At 41.0% G+C, this 16,348-nt stretch overlaps 1 protein-coding gene across 2 annotated transcripts in view; it reads right to left on the bottom strand.

The window, feature by feature from the left end:
- The window catches only part of LOC117825755 (cGMP-dependent 3',5'-cyclic phosphodiesterase), a 169,591-nt gene that overhangs the window by 16,934 nt on the left and 136,309 nt on the right, over positions 1–16,348 (bottom strand). For both annotated transcript variants that reach the window (XM_034701682.1, XM_034701683.1), the window contains exons 3-13: positions 12,499–12,588; positions 12,173–12,261; positions 7,920–8,029; positions 7,002–7,057; positions 6,757–6,816; positions 6,001–6,157; positions 5,258–5,310; positions 1,445–1,519; positions 1,301–1,342; positions 559–627; positions 341–471 (exon numbers count right to left, since the gene is read on the bottom strand). In XM_034701682.1, coding sequence (XP_034557573.1) covers positions 341–471; positions 559–627; positions 1,301–1,342; positions 1,445–1,519; positions 5,258–5,310; positions 6,001–6,157; positions 6,757–6,816; positions 7,002–7,057; positions 7,920–8,029; positions 12,173–12,261; positions 12,499–12,588 — 932 coding nt within the window. The remainder of the gene's footprint in view (positions 1–340; positions 472–558; positions 628–1,300; positions 1,343–1,444; positions 1,520–5,257; positions 5,311–6,000; positions 6,158–6,756; positions 6,817–7,001; positions 7,058–7,919; positions 8,030–12,172; positions 12,262–12,498; positions 12,589–16,348) is intronic.

Raw genomic sequence — 16,348 nt, 5'->3', positions numbered from 1 at the left:
GAGCAGCAGATTTCAGGAGAAACAGCAGCTCACTCTCCGCTGCTCTAAACTAAGCAAATCTGTGCTGGAGAGCTCAACCAATCAGGTTATCCATCCCAACATTACTGTAAGCTGCTGCCACATAAATCTTTGAATCTAGCATGAGTCAGCGCTTCAGGATTTAGGAAAAGCCGAATCATCTTCAGACTAACATCCCACAAATTGTCAAATAAACTTCAACAGTAAGCCATCTTTGGCTTAGCAAAATAAAGAAATGTCTGTTTATTCTGTTTAAGCTCTAATGGGCATGCGTGAAACTAATGAGTACAGTAGGAACACAGTATTTCACACATGAGTTTACCTGTGTCCACCCTGTTTGTTGAAGGCACATGCTAGCGCCACCACCTGACCGGTGGCCCTGCTGACCACTGGTACACAGAGCAGGGAGGAGATCTCACAACCCAGCATACTGGACAGCTGCCTTCGTTCCTCCTGAGGAGAAGAGAGGCGGGGAAATCTGTTCAGTATAGAGAGAAAGACACTGCAGATAGATGAAAAGAAAGGACTTTTTTTACTTACAGCACTGATGTCCTGAAGGGAAATAGACTTCTTCTTCTCAACAACCTGTCCAAAGCGTCCAAACATCAGCTGAAAGGAGGAGAGCCAGGGAGAGAGATGAAGACAAGGTGAGTCGAAATGGAGGGAAGTATAGAAAACAGTGAAATAAGAGTAACAGAAAGGAGGAAAACAGAATCATTAAAGAAACTATAGAGTGAGGTCTGTTACCTCCCTTGTTAAATAAGCACAAATTGCCCATCTGGGGTGTGTGCATTTTTTTGTGCCACAATATCTCTCCACACCAACTACTATCAACATTTCACACATCATTAAGCTCTGAGTACACAGCCTATTTGCTTTATAATGGAAAGCCTTTTTTAAAAGCGCCATGTCTGTACTACAAGCTCAGATACAGGAGACTTTAAGCGACCCAGAGGAAGTGATTACTTCTCTCGCCCAAATTTCTTAATTATAACTCCTGACAGGGAATATGAAAGATTACACATGGGAGGTTTGTTCTATATCGCATCAGTCAAAGAAACCAAAATGCAGGGTTACAACACTTGTGCTTGTTCGAAACTACAACAGACCTCCCTGTGTTCATCTTGAGGTATTTTGTGGTCCTCAGGGTGAGAAACACAAGTGACTAAATGAAAGCATGATGAAATAGATAAAGGGACATTTTGATCAGCTAATTAGAGAATAGAAAAAGAAGGAGCACTAACTGACACAATGACAGTATGATTGTGTTTGTGAGCCTCACCGGGAAGCTCATCTCCTCCTCCAGGACTTTGTCTCCAACTACCTACAGGTGACAGAGGTCAGAGGTCAGGGTGATTCCATTGTACACAGTGAAAGTACCATGAAAGAATGAGCACTGCTGTAAAAGTACTTGGCTTCTGCGTACCTGACAGAAAAGCTGATGGTTGTCTTCAGACACTAGCAGCAAACAACAACACTGTGAGTGAGTCTGCTCCTGCAGCTGAAAAAAGTAAACATAACACAGAGTCAGTCCTTATGGATCATCACAAAAACCTCACTTTATCTACTCAGATTGTTTTTAGAGCTTCAGTTTGAGGTTGCTTGGAGGTGTGGAGATGAGATAAGAAATCAGTGGACAGCGGGAAATGACTGGAGATAGGTTGGGGGCAAAAATGTACATATTAACTAGATTTTCCTGCAGGAACATCAGTGAGAGATTCATTTCCATAGCTTCCAGAAGCACAGAATATATCTCACATGATAAAATCTTGTGTGCATTTCATAGTTTCATTACGAGATATACAGAGGTATTTTTTCTAAGATGATTTATTCAGCTAAACAAAAGCTTGTATGGTCAGTAATCATATATATTCCCTCTGATGTAAACACAATATGTATACCTACAAGATCAAGACTGTACTCATAAATACTATGAATTATGATCATCTTAACAAAATATGCAATTTTTGTAAATACCAGAATGCTGTTTTGATTTGACCTCAAGTTCGAGGTACTTCTTTGAATGTAAAGCTGCACATATAAACCAGACAAAGTCACACATATAGTAGGTGTCTGTGTGTGTGCATAAATTCCTGACTGTGTGTAGTGTCTCAGGCAAAAAAAATAGAGGTGTGTGTGAATGTGTTCAGCCTCTCTGTGGAAGTGATTTCCTGCTGCTATCTGAAATGAGAAACAATTCACTCACATTCAAAGATTGAAATTCTCTCTGAGAAGAAAACACAAAAACCCCCAAAAATGCGTGTTCACCTGAAATACATGATCACATGTACATAACCACACATACATGTTTGCTAACACACACACACACACACACAAACACACACACACACACACACATACACAATTGTAGGAGCAGCGTTTCCTCACACGACATTCTACTCTGTAATCCACAGAGCTGGATGAGGAACAAGCAGGATGGGGATAAACACAAGCGGCTGCCAACACACCCACCCCCCCCCTCAATCACACACATAAGTATACACACACATGTACGCGCACACCCAGAGCATATACATAAATACACGTAAAGCATGTCGCTGCGCCCACATATAATATTAAGCCCCTCAACCCCATTTTTCCCAAATGCTCATAATCCCATAAGAGCCGCCCCGAGCACTTCCCACCAAACTGACAATTCTTCACAAGCAACAATCTCCCACCGCTCCCCTCCTTTACCCACCTCCTCCCCCACCCCTTTTCAACGATAAACAAGCAAAAAAAAAAATCATGTTGGATTCAAAAAACATCTTGGAACGCCTGCAGCCTTTTTGCACCACCTCATTCTCCCTCTACTCTCCTTCAGATGCAGGAAAAATAGCACAGATTCAGGATAAAAGACGTCTTACATGCAGTCTGCACAGCTGCAGGGTTATTGTTTGACCTCATGTATCCAGTCATGCAATGTCTGGGTATAGCACAGGTGCAGGGAAAGGTTAGATGTGTGGTTCGGGCTTGGGTTTCAAGCATTTGAAACAGGATTTTTAAAGAAAACAGATTGCTTTAAAACAGTTTACATAAAGACTTTCCCTGCAGTAGGACACTAAAGATTGACATACCACAGACTGAATAATTGAGGTATTTTTCTTATGATGACTGATGACAAAATAGATACTGAAGAGAGATAAGAAGAAGCTGAAATGTGGTGCTGATTATACACTAGAGTCGCCTAAATGATGTCTTAAATGAAGAAAAAGCATCAACAGTTTAACAACTCAGTGCTTAATCATTTTTAATATTATTAATTATTAAAAATTACTTGCATTTGTTGTTTCACAGTCAGATCAAATGCTGACAAATATGTCGACTTTTTGTTTTGCAGAAAATGAATGCGCCATCGTTATAATATAGAGGATAGATGCAATAACAAAGAATGTTAGAGCTGCTTGTGGCGAAGGCTTTCATAAGTATATCATCTGCCGATCACTTCTTGATATATATAATTAATAGTTTGGTCTATAAAATGTAGGTGAGCCCGACTAAGGATTTGCTTAGTCGAATCTGATCCATCGGATTTTGCCCATAGTCGACTAATAGTCGAATGTTTGTTGTTTTTCCTTATTGACCCAAAGTCTGCATGATGGTGACCGCATGACAATATTACGCATAACCCTTTACAATTAAGAGACTCATAGCTTAAAGTAAAAGGGACAACAGAATATTATAAGTATAAAACTTAGATTTTTTAAATCTATGTTGCAAAAACAACGAGGGGATGATGGAGAGAAAACTCAAATAAGGCCACCATCCGTTAAACATGGAACAACGCGCCGTTATAGAATAAAGAATCAGGAGATATTTAAACAGTGTTCACACAGCGGAGAGCAGCCCTGCGGAGAGTAGTTTGTCCAACTTAAGGCTAAACATTTGTATAATGTTCAAAATCAAACCTGAAGCAGCTAAAGGGTTTTTAAATACCTTAACAGTACCTTTTAAAACTGTCTTTCATCGCGTCTTTGTCCGCTTGAGTCTTTTCAAATTGTACGCGAGGAAAACCATCGTGTGTACGGGCAGAAGGGCGCTCCTTGCTTTGTTGACTGTAAAAATTGTTTTTGAGGCTTTGCGCAGCTTTGGGTATTCCTGCTCGTTCTTTTGGCCCCGTACAGTTTTTGTGTGGTCCGGTAATCCTTGATCTCACAGCCCTCTTCATGAAGCTGCTCTTCATCTTCATCACTATTTTTTAGGATCAACTGAAGTTTTATTTCCTGACATTTTGAGCTACCATGAACGTAGAAAGATTTAAAAGGCCAGCTGAGGTACGTCTGCTTCACAGCTCCCGCTAAAATGGTCCACCTTTAATTACCAGGGGGAGAATGCACTTTAAGGAGATTTAACACTTCAAGAGCTGTTCTCAGAATTACATTAAATAAGTCTATATTTATATAAAAATAGGATATATGAGACACTATTGTTTACGGGAAACAGGAAAATTGTGTAAAATTTGACATTGAGCACCCCCATGGTTTGAATGGAATGATCCACGTTTCATATGCAAATATTCGACTATGAGACTGGCAGTCGACTAAGGCTCGTTAGAACGAATCGTCGAATATTCGACTATTTGGGGTCACCCCTAATAAAATGTATAAAAAATTCATTGTCAGACGTATCATACACAATGGAGTACAGCAGCAATGCCTCACGATGGTATGCTGGCAACAGTGAATCCAATGGGCTTGATTTTTCAAGTTGAGAAAAACACAGACTTAATTGCCTTCTTTATCTAAGAACAAAAAAACCCAAACAAGTCCTTCATGCTCTATTAGTCGTATAAAAAAAGAGTCACAAGTGTATGCAAAAATCCATTAGGCTTCTATAAAGCTCAGAGTTTGTCTCTTTGATGCTATTTAACCTTCAGATCTCACTGCTCTCTCCTGCTTTATTGCTCTCTATCTCATAGTTTCTTTATCTATGAATAATTGCATACATTTACATTGTTGTGGGGTTTTCTGTGCATGCTTCAGCTGAAGCCCGATATCTCTCTTCTCCCTATGTCCCCATCTACTTTACAATTTTCTCTCGACTTGCCCCCTGCCTACAGACCATATAGATGGGGGGGATGAGGTCAGTGTGTGATATAAAGCCTGGGGGATGGTTAATGACAGGTTGAGGGGAAGAAGTCACAGGGAGGGATTTCATATTTTGCATGTACAGTACGTCTTTAGCTCTGTGTGTGTGTCCATGTGTGTGAGAGAGAGTATGAGTGATCTCAGCCACTTACATAATTGATAACTTTGAGCTGGAGAGAGGCTGCATCAAGGTCAAAGAGCTCACCTGAAAGAGAAAAGGGAGAAGGGAAGTGAGTGATGGGAGCAAAAAACAGAGAGTAGCAAGGGAGGATAGCCGTTAAGGGACACAGAGAATGCAGAGCATGTACGCATGTTGACGAAAAGCAATCCGGAGAGGGATGCATGGAGACAGCGAGGTCGAGGAAGGGTGAACAAGAACCAGCTAACAGAGGGACTAATAATCAAGACAAGACATGAGGTGGAGGCCTGCATGGACTGCTGATAAATCCAGAAAGCAAAGAGTTGGATGAGGGGGCAGAGAGGCGAGGTAGAGGAGACTGAAGTCAACTCATATTTGCTGACAATTACCAGGGAGTAAACAACATTGGTGTATGTGTGTGTGCATTCACAGGAGTGGCGTTAGCGAGTTCACTTCCATTATGCATGAGATTTGCAACAGTGTTTTTGCAAAGTGTTTTCACACGGGAGCTGTCACACACTCCTTGTGCCACTGACAGAGTCCATCATTTAAATTCATAGAGATTTTTATCCAGATGGGCTAACCATATTAACATAGCTTACCTCACATACCGTGGGCTGTGTGTGTAATTACGTTTGCCTCAGAGTGTTGTGGTTTTATGTACAGGATGTAGGTGATGTAGGTGTTCAAGGTTTGTTTAATATTACTTTATGAATGTTGTTAACTACCCCTGTGTGTGTCTGTGTGTGCACATACCACAAAGTTGCAGGATGTTGCGGTCCAGCTCGGAGTAGTCCTGCTCTGAGACGTTGAGGTGCAGCAGTGCATTGTGGGACTGTATAGGAGACGGGCTGAGTGGAGGCCTATGGTAGGACGAGTTAACAGCCTGGACTCGTACACATGCCACTGATGCCTGGGAACATGCAGAAAGGGAAGGAAGTAAATCATCAGACATAATACTATTTAATTTGATCATTATTTTATTCAATCCTTGTTATGCTGTATAAAAATGAGCAAACAGACCAATGAAATTCAATTGCCTGTCTTTACACAGGAATGGATGTAACACACAGGAGACAGAGAACGTTGCGCAAAGAGATAAATTCTAAAATGGTTTGTAAATTTTTTTTTATTGTTGTAGATATGAACAGGGTCAAACTTAAGTTCTGAAAACTTCAAGTTATTTGATAAAATATTTGTGACTTTGTGATGACTTCTGCTGTTAATGTCACCTTTCATGCTTTACTGTCAGTACGTTTACGTGCTTCATCTTTTACAGGCTCGGCATCTATAAATCTACTCCTCCCTGCTTAATTAACATGGATGACATCTTCTTGTAGAATAGATACAGGCTGTGCTTTATGGCTTGTGAGAAATAAAACAAGTTGGTGGCCCTGTGCTGTTGTGATGTCAGTTAAACAAAAAGGGAGATCGTATACTCAGCTACAGACTTTCTGCCAAGTCATTTTTTAACATGTGAACAAAGAAGACACAGACTAAAAGTGAGCTTACATGTTTTTCCAGCGTGTTAAGATGTACTTCATCCTGATCAGAGAGTGGATTACAGCCCACCTGTAACACACACAGAAATGTCAGCACAGTCCTGTAAATGAGCTCGACCGTAGATGGCTGTGCTGTCTCTGTGAGGGTCTGGTTCGTGTTATATCTATATTCTCATAAAGGAAAATGTTATAGCATAGTCCACAGTTAAGCTTCCTTCACCCTGTATTTTACTCCATTGAAATCAAAGGACTCACCAGTAAGACAGCGATGGCCTTGTCCCGCTCTTGGTCCAGAATGGGAATGACAACAGCTTAAAAGAAAGAAGAAAAAAGGAAAGAAGCATTCATAATACATACTGAATAGATAAAGACAAAGATGATTCATGGTCCTTTCATCCCCATCCTATCATTTTATTATCTGGGTACTTCTGTTTCCCTCTTCATCCTATTTGTTCTCTCTCAATGCTCTATTAGAAAAAAGTAGGGGAAGTGGCCGTGGAAATAAGTGAAGCTGATGTCCTTGCAAAACATTGTCCATTCTTTTCTTCCATTTTTCATTCACATTGATTACGAGCAGATAGCAGCAGCACATCCTTATGGACACAATTAGTTTTGCTGCATGTGTGGAAAAGAAGACAAACAGACAATCAGTGTTTACCACTGTGGTACCAAACTTCTTGTTACTCCTGCAGCATCATAAAATGTTCAGCAGAATGTATTGATCCATAGAGTGCAGAGTGGTCATGCATGTGTACCTGAGAATGTTTCTCTGATTACTTTCCTCCAGGTTACTCTTTCAGTTCTACTTTAAAAGCTTTCATTTGAAAAGGAATGCAGACTCTATTCATTCAACTGAATTTGAGTTCTCACTTTTCTTTCCTTGTGGCAGAACTTTCATTGTTTTGATTTTTTTCCTGGATCTGGTTCAATCCCACTACCCACACTGCTCTATATCTCTCTCCCTCTGCAATCATTGTCTCTCGTTCTCTACTTCTCTCTCTACCTCCTTCGTTTGTTTTATGTCTCCCACATTCTCCCATTTCTCTGCTCCTCTGTATGCATAAACACACTCACACATCCTAAAACACACTTGGATGTTGGTCCATTTTGTCTGTCTACAAGCATCATTCAAACCCTTCAGTATACAAACATATGTTCAGGAACCACAGGTACCTCGTCTGTGTGCAGGTAACGGTGCTGCCAGGTAGATTCTGTATTTCTCCGGCAGTTCGGGTGGAGGAAGGCCGGCACTCTGACATCGCTTCAGCTGGTCCACAATATTCCTGAAAAACAAATACATGTTGAGCTGAACTTGTTTGAGAAGATAATCACCTACAGGACATAAATCTGAAAGAAAACCAGTCTGTTAGACACCGGAGAGACAAAGAGGAAGAGAGGATTTGTGAGACAATTGGAGCAAATGGAAAAACAATCATGAGCAGAACAAAAACAGACACGATGGTTTCATTGACACCAACCAAAACATGTTTGAATAGTTCTATTATTCAGTGGGAAATTATGTGATTTCAATACAGCAATTTGTGTGTGTCTGTGTGTTGGCCTCATGTGAAACCAGGTGTGATGGTGGGAGAGGTGAAGGTCTGTGTGTGTTATATTTTATACGGAGGTCAGCTTTCTTATGCTCAAATTTGAGACATGGAGCTGTTTATTCTGGACTGATGACTGCCAAAGAACACATACACACACATCTTGTGAAAAAGCACATGTGCAGCAAAGTGGCTAAGCAATTCAATGAGCACACACACTTTCGTGCATACGAAGGACAAGACAGAAAATGGTTTCACTCATTATGACAGGCTAATTCATTATCTATGTGCTTTACATAATAATCTGAACCCTGTAGTAGCTTCACACACACACACACACACACACACACACACACACACACACACACACATACACACACACACACACACACACACACACACACACACGTATAGAAGCAGTCCATTACATGCTCACAAAGCCTGAAATCCCCTCTAACCATTGCCACCAAGCCTCTGCGTGGTGCATTGATTTAAAAGTGCCCATTTATTTCAGCTCACAGAGGAATACTCCACTTCCATCACAAATAAAAACCCCTTCCCATCGTATTTTACAATTGTGGCTAACACAGCTGACCTTTGTGTAATGTCTTTGTTCAGAGCGGCAATCCCGCTGCAAGCATGAGGCCAAATTACAGTGAGGGAGAGAGAAAAAAAACACCTGGGGTGAAGTGAAAATACTGTGATTTAGTTTCTCTGCCCACTTATACCATGGCTTTTAGATAACAAGATTAAGGTTTGAATGTATGGCTCAGACCGAACGACATGTAGGTTAAAGTTTGTGTTGTGGGCGGTGTGTTTACAGTGCACTGGTGGCCAGTGACAACAGCTTGAGGCAGCAGTGACACAGTCTCGGAGATTCCAATTAAAAAAGGCCAGTCCAATACACTAAAAGTGTGTGTGGGTGTGGAGTTTGCACTCGTAAAAATCAGCCTGTGATTAATAGACCTGGCTTATGGGAATGACTTCATGGCCCTGCTTGACCTTAAACTATGAGCTCCATTTTCTGGGACTGTTTAACCATCATTAAGAAACACTGCAGTGCCAATGACAGCTAATGGAGGGATAATGTGTAAAAGCATCTTATTGATCTAAATCAGCATGTCTTTCTTTAAGATATAGGCTAATGTATGCCTCAGTATGAGGTTTTGCACATGACAAAATGCATTTTTCGCACTCAGAAAGAGCTCTATTGTATAATAAGTTGTGTGTCTCTCCATATGTTTGATTATTTTAGTTATTTTTAAGTGACTAATTTCCTGGTCTTTCAAAAATACATTTCAATTCTGACTAACCAACTAGTCTAAAGGTAAGAAAACACTCAGAAAACAGTCGAGCACAAGGGTCACAGAGTGTGCAGGTAAACAAGGTCAAATTGGTTTGGAGAATGTGGCTAACATTAGAAAAGCTAGCACCATCAGCCTTCATCTCGGTTCTCAGGTTAACATCCCAATGCCTGTGCTAGTAATGAATTGCTCCGGTCAAGTAGTTATATGCCAGTTTAACCGGACACAGCCAATGTACAACTTTATCCCCATTTTATGGATCAAAACACTAACAAACTACCCCATGCAATGAGTTACTGTCTGTCATTGGTGCTCATTTACATCCAGGTAGTACAGCATTATAGCATTATGGCTGATGGATGGCTGAACAACAGCTAAGACACCACACATGATCAGCATTTCAGGTCTACAATAATACAAATATTAATAATTAGTTTCAGTGACTAGTCATTTTGGTGCTGACTATGAGGAGTGCTTAAAAAGCCTTCGGCCTCATATATGAGTATATTTTCCAGTTATATATTTGATGTTGGCAGATTTATATTTTGTTGTCAAGTGAAAATGAGACTAAAACTTACATAAATATGATAATCTACATCTTATTATGAACCATCTGTGCTGTAGTTGTTTTTTCAGCTGAAGACAATGAAACACAGACTAGTTGCTGCTGTGTTCAGTTATTCTGCTTATAATTTACAGGTGATAAACTGTACATAAAAATCTACCCTTTAATTTGTATCTGTTTGCTGCTATATTAAGATGCTATAGGATTTGGTTGAAGGAGAGTAAAAGTACATGGTAGATGGAGTGTATTCAGAAAGTGCTTTTTCATGTCTTCTGACCTTTCAAAGTGCCTTTACATTACATGTCGCATTCACCCATTCAGAGCACATTCCTGCACTGATGGCAGAGGATGCTATGGAAAGCCCATCAGTTTTGACTAATCCCAGTCACACCGATGGCACAGCCACCAGGGGCAGGGGATCTGGGATCAAACCCCCAACCTTCTAATTGAGATACAATAAATTCAACAACTAAGTCAAAACGTGTTTTAATAAAAATTCAACCATCCAATTATCCATCATATGCAATTTCGCATATCATTAAGATTATGAACAATCCTATTTAGAAAATAAAGAAGCAAACTCAGATGTTTTTAATTGATATAAACTCACTTTGATTAATTCAATTTAATTAATTTTGCAACTGTTGTGCAACCCTGTTGTGCACTACATATACCGCTGCGTGCTGTATCTCTCATATCCTGGACTATGTGTCTTAATTTTCGCAGCAGTTTTTACAATAACTTGCTCGGCTATGAGGCTTCAGCTATCTTGTACACAATAAATAGTTCAGAGAAAAAACGATTATGGAAGCTGTTTTAGATGAAATTTTCCTTCTGTCTGTATATGTGTGTGTGCCTGTGTGTGTGTGTGTATGTGTGTGTGTGTCAAGGTCCAGTTAATGGGCTTGTATGTATTGGAGAGTGGGCTGGAACGAGGCTCAAACAAAGTGGCCTTCTGCCTCTCAGATGGGTTCACTGAGTGTGTGTGTAGGTGTTTGTGCTTGTTTGTGTGTGTGTGTATGTGTGCCAAGGTCTTGATAACAGGCTTATATAAGCAGGTGAATTGGAGGTAGAAGAGTAACAAAGTACCCTGTAGCTCTTTTAATACTGCCTCTCCCCTAGCCTGTATGCAGCACTGACAAATGTGTGTGTGTGTGAGCATGTGTGTTTCTGTTTGTGTGTGCAAACATGTGGTCTGAGCTTGTGTGATTGTTTTGTCATGTCTATGTAAGCATGTTAGTGTGTGGCTTTGTGGTTTGTGCGGCAATAAGGTGCTGAAAAAAGCCTTCTTGTCTGACAAACAGACAGTTTCATCCATAATGTATTGTTGGATTTTGCCAGAGCACGGGCAGCAGCGGCAGTCACATACAGGGGTTGTAGAGCTTCAGAGAGCACTTAAGAGAGAAGAGGATCGCCGTGTCTCACAGAGGGACCCCCGGGTGCTGTCACCTCGGCTATTAGCTGTGCAACAGCTTTCATGGGGGGAGAGGGATTGAAGGTGAGAGAGAAAAAGAGGAGCGGCTAGGAGGCAAAAGGTTGGGGGAGAGAGGGAGGGGGTTGAAGAGAGACCCAAACACAACCAGCTTAGTGCTTTACGGTTCTTTTTGAGGGGGAGCAAGCTATGAGGGGAAAAAAGGGCAATGACAGGCTGTTGCAGCAAGGTGAGGAGGTAGAATAGCAGATGACAAGAGCTGGAACAAGATCATCTGAGAGACGGAGAGGAATGTTTAATAAGAGGGAATAAAAGGGAGAGTTTTAATAAGACTGAGGGACAAGAGAAGAAAGAAAAAGGAAGTAAAAATAATAAGAGATCTCCCTCTCTTCATCTCTGCACTGATGATGTGATGTTATGCTGAGGGGCTCATATTTATTACTGTGACGCACGCTTTCCACACAGACAAGCCTCTGTTTCCTGATTTCATCTCTGTTGTTCTTCTATAAAACATCTGTGACTTAGTACTTAGACACACACAAACGCACCTAGAGTACACACACACATAGAATACACACCTGATCTTTCCCTCCGGTGGCAGTTCATGAGGCGGGTCTTCTGATAGCAGCCTGGAGTCTCCATCCAGGATGTAGAAACATACACACTCCTGGAAACACACATGCACACATTTACACATTCATTTGTTGCATTAATCAGATTGTAATTAATTAAATGAATGATGAGTCTCAGGCCTGGGCCTCTGTTCCCTGTTCTCATGTCGTTTAGCTCTGATGCTCTGAATACTAACAGGAAGCTTTTGTTTCAGGTAATAAATCAAGGAAATGTCAATTAGCTCTTTTCACAAATGTAGAATATGAGTGTGTGTGTGCATGTGAGCAAATACCGTGCTGGGTAGCAGCTCCTGTATGCTGTCTCGAAGGATCGCTCGCAGTGAGCGCGAGTCGACAACCGCCGCCAGCCGCAGCAAAGCATCCTGCGGAGGGAGACAAACAGATGCCCTTATGCCTGTTTGTTTGTTTGTTTGTTTGTGATCTCAACATGCGGCTCCTGAAACCTGAGGCCTTGGCTATAGTTTTGTCATTTTCTTTTGTTGGTACAAGGTTTAAGTTTCAACAACTCGTCCCCAGATACTTAGCTTGGCAGGCTGCGTGGGAGAAACAATGTTTAAACTGTGTCACACTCAGTAAACACACAGCAATCTGTGCATGTTGAAGGCACTTAAAACTGAACTGAAAATCATCAGGGATTATCAGAGTTGCTTCGTCTCTCCAGGATGCTCCATGCTTTTGTTCTATTTCAGCAGTGTGAAAACTTAACACTTGACAATTCATTTTCAGAGTTCACAGAGTGTGCAGGAAGCAGTTGATTATGCATAAATGAAATGGCAGTACCAAAGACAGAAATGTCATAGTTCATAAATTACATAACACATATTTACTTTCTCACCATGGCTGCACCCTATAAAGATAAGATAGAGTCACTTAACTTGAAGGAGAGCAGTGGCCATCTTAATTACAGTCTGCCTCTGATCACTCTGATCAAATTTAACAAGAGCCAATCTATTTTTATCTGCTCTGATGGATAAAATATCCTCCCACTTCAACATTCCCCACATGAGCAGTTTCAAGGTACTGACAAGCATGACGGATCTCATCACAGCTCAAACCAACTAGAAGGAAATGATCGATGATGATACTAATTAGAGTCAAGACTCTGGCTTGCTGGAGCTAAGCTTTGTCCAACAAGGCTGAGGCAAGAGTGAGAGTAAAGCTGCTCCAAGAGGCCACACTCAAAAAGAGGGAGGGCAGTAAATTGTACAAATAGAGAGAATGGAAAGTCATGATGTTGTGGACACAAAAAGATAGAACTTGTTTTGTGAAGTTCAAAACCTTTTGCTACTTCTTTGGCCCCAAACTAAAGAGCAATTGCTGCATAAAGTGGGGTTGCTTGTCCAATGCTCTGTTTTGGAAAGAAGAGAATGACAGAAGAACAACAGACCACCCTAATTGGATGTCAGGAAGGTGTAATGTGTGGGGAGTAAATGTAGACCATTAGACACAAACCACTACGAGCAATATGACAAACAACCTAAAAGAGGTGTTTCATCTGCTGCAAGGTGAAGGCAGTTTGTTTACTTCAAGTGTGCTCTTTTTTCACACAAAAAATGTGGAGTTTAATAAAGATCTGGTATGGAAACAGCATTGAGAGGCAGAAGGAATAGGAAAACAGCTGATCCAAGAAACATAGGAGCTTATACTCTGAGGTCGTGCAAGATTGAGTTTATGCCTGGAGGATTTTGTATTTCCACCTTCTTCACACATTACAAGAAGGCGTACAGAACCACAACTTTATCAGATGAGCGCTCATAACATCCCAAATGACAGCTAGAGATTCAACCCATAGGAATATTTACACTGTGTGCAGTCTACTTAAAGCTAAACCAGTTCCAGTTATCACACTGCATTATTATTGCATGTAACCGCAGTGTGGAGAGAGAATCTCAGCGGCTCTTCAAAATCTGATCAAAGCCCAGAAAAACTGGAAGAAATCGCGAAGGCCTAAGACGCTGCAGCTTTTTAAAACTGTGTACTGAATATAAATTGGAAAGAAGGATAATGTTGAAAGTATTCCCAGATCATCTTTTACCATTTATTTTTATGACAAAGCTGTTAGTCACACATCCAAGCCGGAAGCAGGAGCATCTTGTTCTGTCCTTTAGCGCACAAAAGCACAAAGGTACAATCGGCTGAGGGGGCTCCATGTTCTGCTGAGGGTGTCCATCTGTCACCCCCTCTCTTTTATTTTCATCTTTCCTCTCTTTTTTGACACCCTGTTTTCACTCCATCCTCCTCTATCCTTCACTTACGCTCGGTCTCATTTTGACAACAGAAGACAAAAGAAAGGTACGAGTAAAAGAGGAGGAGTTGTTAGCTGGTGTATGAGGAGTGGAGAGAGGGTCAAGGAGAGAGGGAGGAGAGATGAGAAAAGGGAGGGAGGGAGGGAGAGAGAGAGAGAGAGAGAGAGAGAGAGAGAGAGAGAGAGAGAGAGAGAAAGAGGCGAACCCTGTCATGCCTGAGCACTCTCTGTTGGTTATTACATATGATTAGATATGATTAAATGCGATTAGCTTTGATCACTCAATCAGCCTGCCAGAGTGCTGTTGTAATGAAGTTGGCTCACTGCCAGCTCATGTGTGTGTGTGTGTGTGTGTGAGTGAGTGTGTGAGTGTTGGACAGAGAAAGAAAGTGAGAGTGTGTTGCATCTTAAGCTGCAGATTTTGAAATGCCAGCGTAAATCCTGATAAGCAATGTTTGATGGAAAGTAGATCTTAACAGCAGACAAACAACGAATGTCTCTGGCTCCTCATCCTCCCCGTTTGGCTGTCAGGAATTAAAGTGGATGGACGTTGAAACTTACCATCCCCTTGACAGTGTGTGTGTGTGTGTGTGTGTGTGTGTGTGTGTGTGTGTGTGTGTGTGTGTGTGTGTGTGTCTGTGTGTGTGTGTGTGTATGTGTGTGTGTGTGTGTGTTCATGTATGCCTGTGCGTGTGCATTACTAGCAATAAGATGTATGCCTCTGTAAATGTCAAAGTGTGTCACATGACCTTTCACAATCGTTTCTTGCCATAAACCGTAAACCATCTATCAATTTACCTGCCTCTCCACCAGTCATCAAATACATACACACACTCACACACATGCACCAGGTCTTAATACACACACACACACACACACCCATATATGACTCCGTGTTTTAGCTTTTAACATAGCTCCAGCTTTGATTGCTTAATTCTTCTGCTCCTACTTTGCTGAACTTTCTGAAAATCATTAGGTTCTGTTATCTTTTCACACATTTTCATTATATTCTCCGACTGATTGCTATTTTGTTGTCATCCCACAAAAGCCCAAAGCATTTAAATGTTTGCATTTTGCAAACCACAAAAAAAGCTTATTTTTCTAATCAAACATCGTACTCTTAGAGCTCCTCAAGGGTCACTGAACCAACCCGAAAAAGAGAATTAGATAGGGGACAATGTAATCTCTCAATTAGATTAAAACTGGAGCAGGTCTATAAATTTGAATGAAACCATAATAACACTCTTATTCTGCTCTAATGCCATTTCAATTTAATTGAATATGCCTAAAGCTTTTATCTAAATTGACTTGAAAAAAAAAAAGCCATAACAGACATTACAATTATAATACAGGATACAACAAATCCTCCCCTGACAATGGAGATAGACCCAAAAAACAATCTGACAGGACAATCTGAGGGGCTCTTATGATAATATTGTATATTTTTCAGCTAATTCAATTATTCCTAAAAAATGTGAATGTCATTTTGAGCAGTGGTGCAGTGGTTAGCTCTGTTGCCTCTTGGCTGAGCACAAGCCTATCGTGTGGAGTTTGCATTTTTGTATGTGCATGCGTGGGTTCTCTCCAGGTACTTTGGCTACCTCCCACAGTGCAAAAACCTGCTTGCCTGGTTAATTGGTCACTCCAAATTGCCGGTAGGTGTGAGTGTGGGATGGGCTCCAGCCCTCCACCCTGCGATCCCAAATGGGAAAAGCGGTATATATAATGGAAGGATGGATGGATGGCTTTAAAGCAGGTTAAATTGCCCCACAGTCTCTGACTATGTAAAAGTATAATTATAGTATCCAGTTGTTACATTTAATTTAAATTCTACACCGACATACTGTGAGATTATGCAAATGTGTCTCTTCATCTCT

The sequence above is a fragment of the Notolabrus celidotus genome, chromosome 14, assembly GCF_009762535.1.
Source record: "Notolabrus celidotus isolate fNotCel1 chromosome 14, fNotCel1.pri, whole genome shotgun sequence".
In the NCBI taxonomy this organism is placed as follows: domain Eukaryota; kingdom Metazoa; phylum Chordata; class Actinopteri; order Labriformes; family Labridae; genus Notolabrus; species Notolabrus celidotus.
The sequence above is the reverse complement of the archived record's forward strand: the minus strand, read 5'-3'. Positions and strand labels throughout refer to the sequence as shown.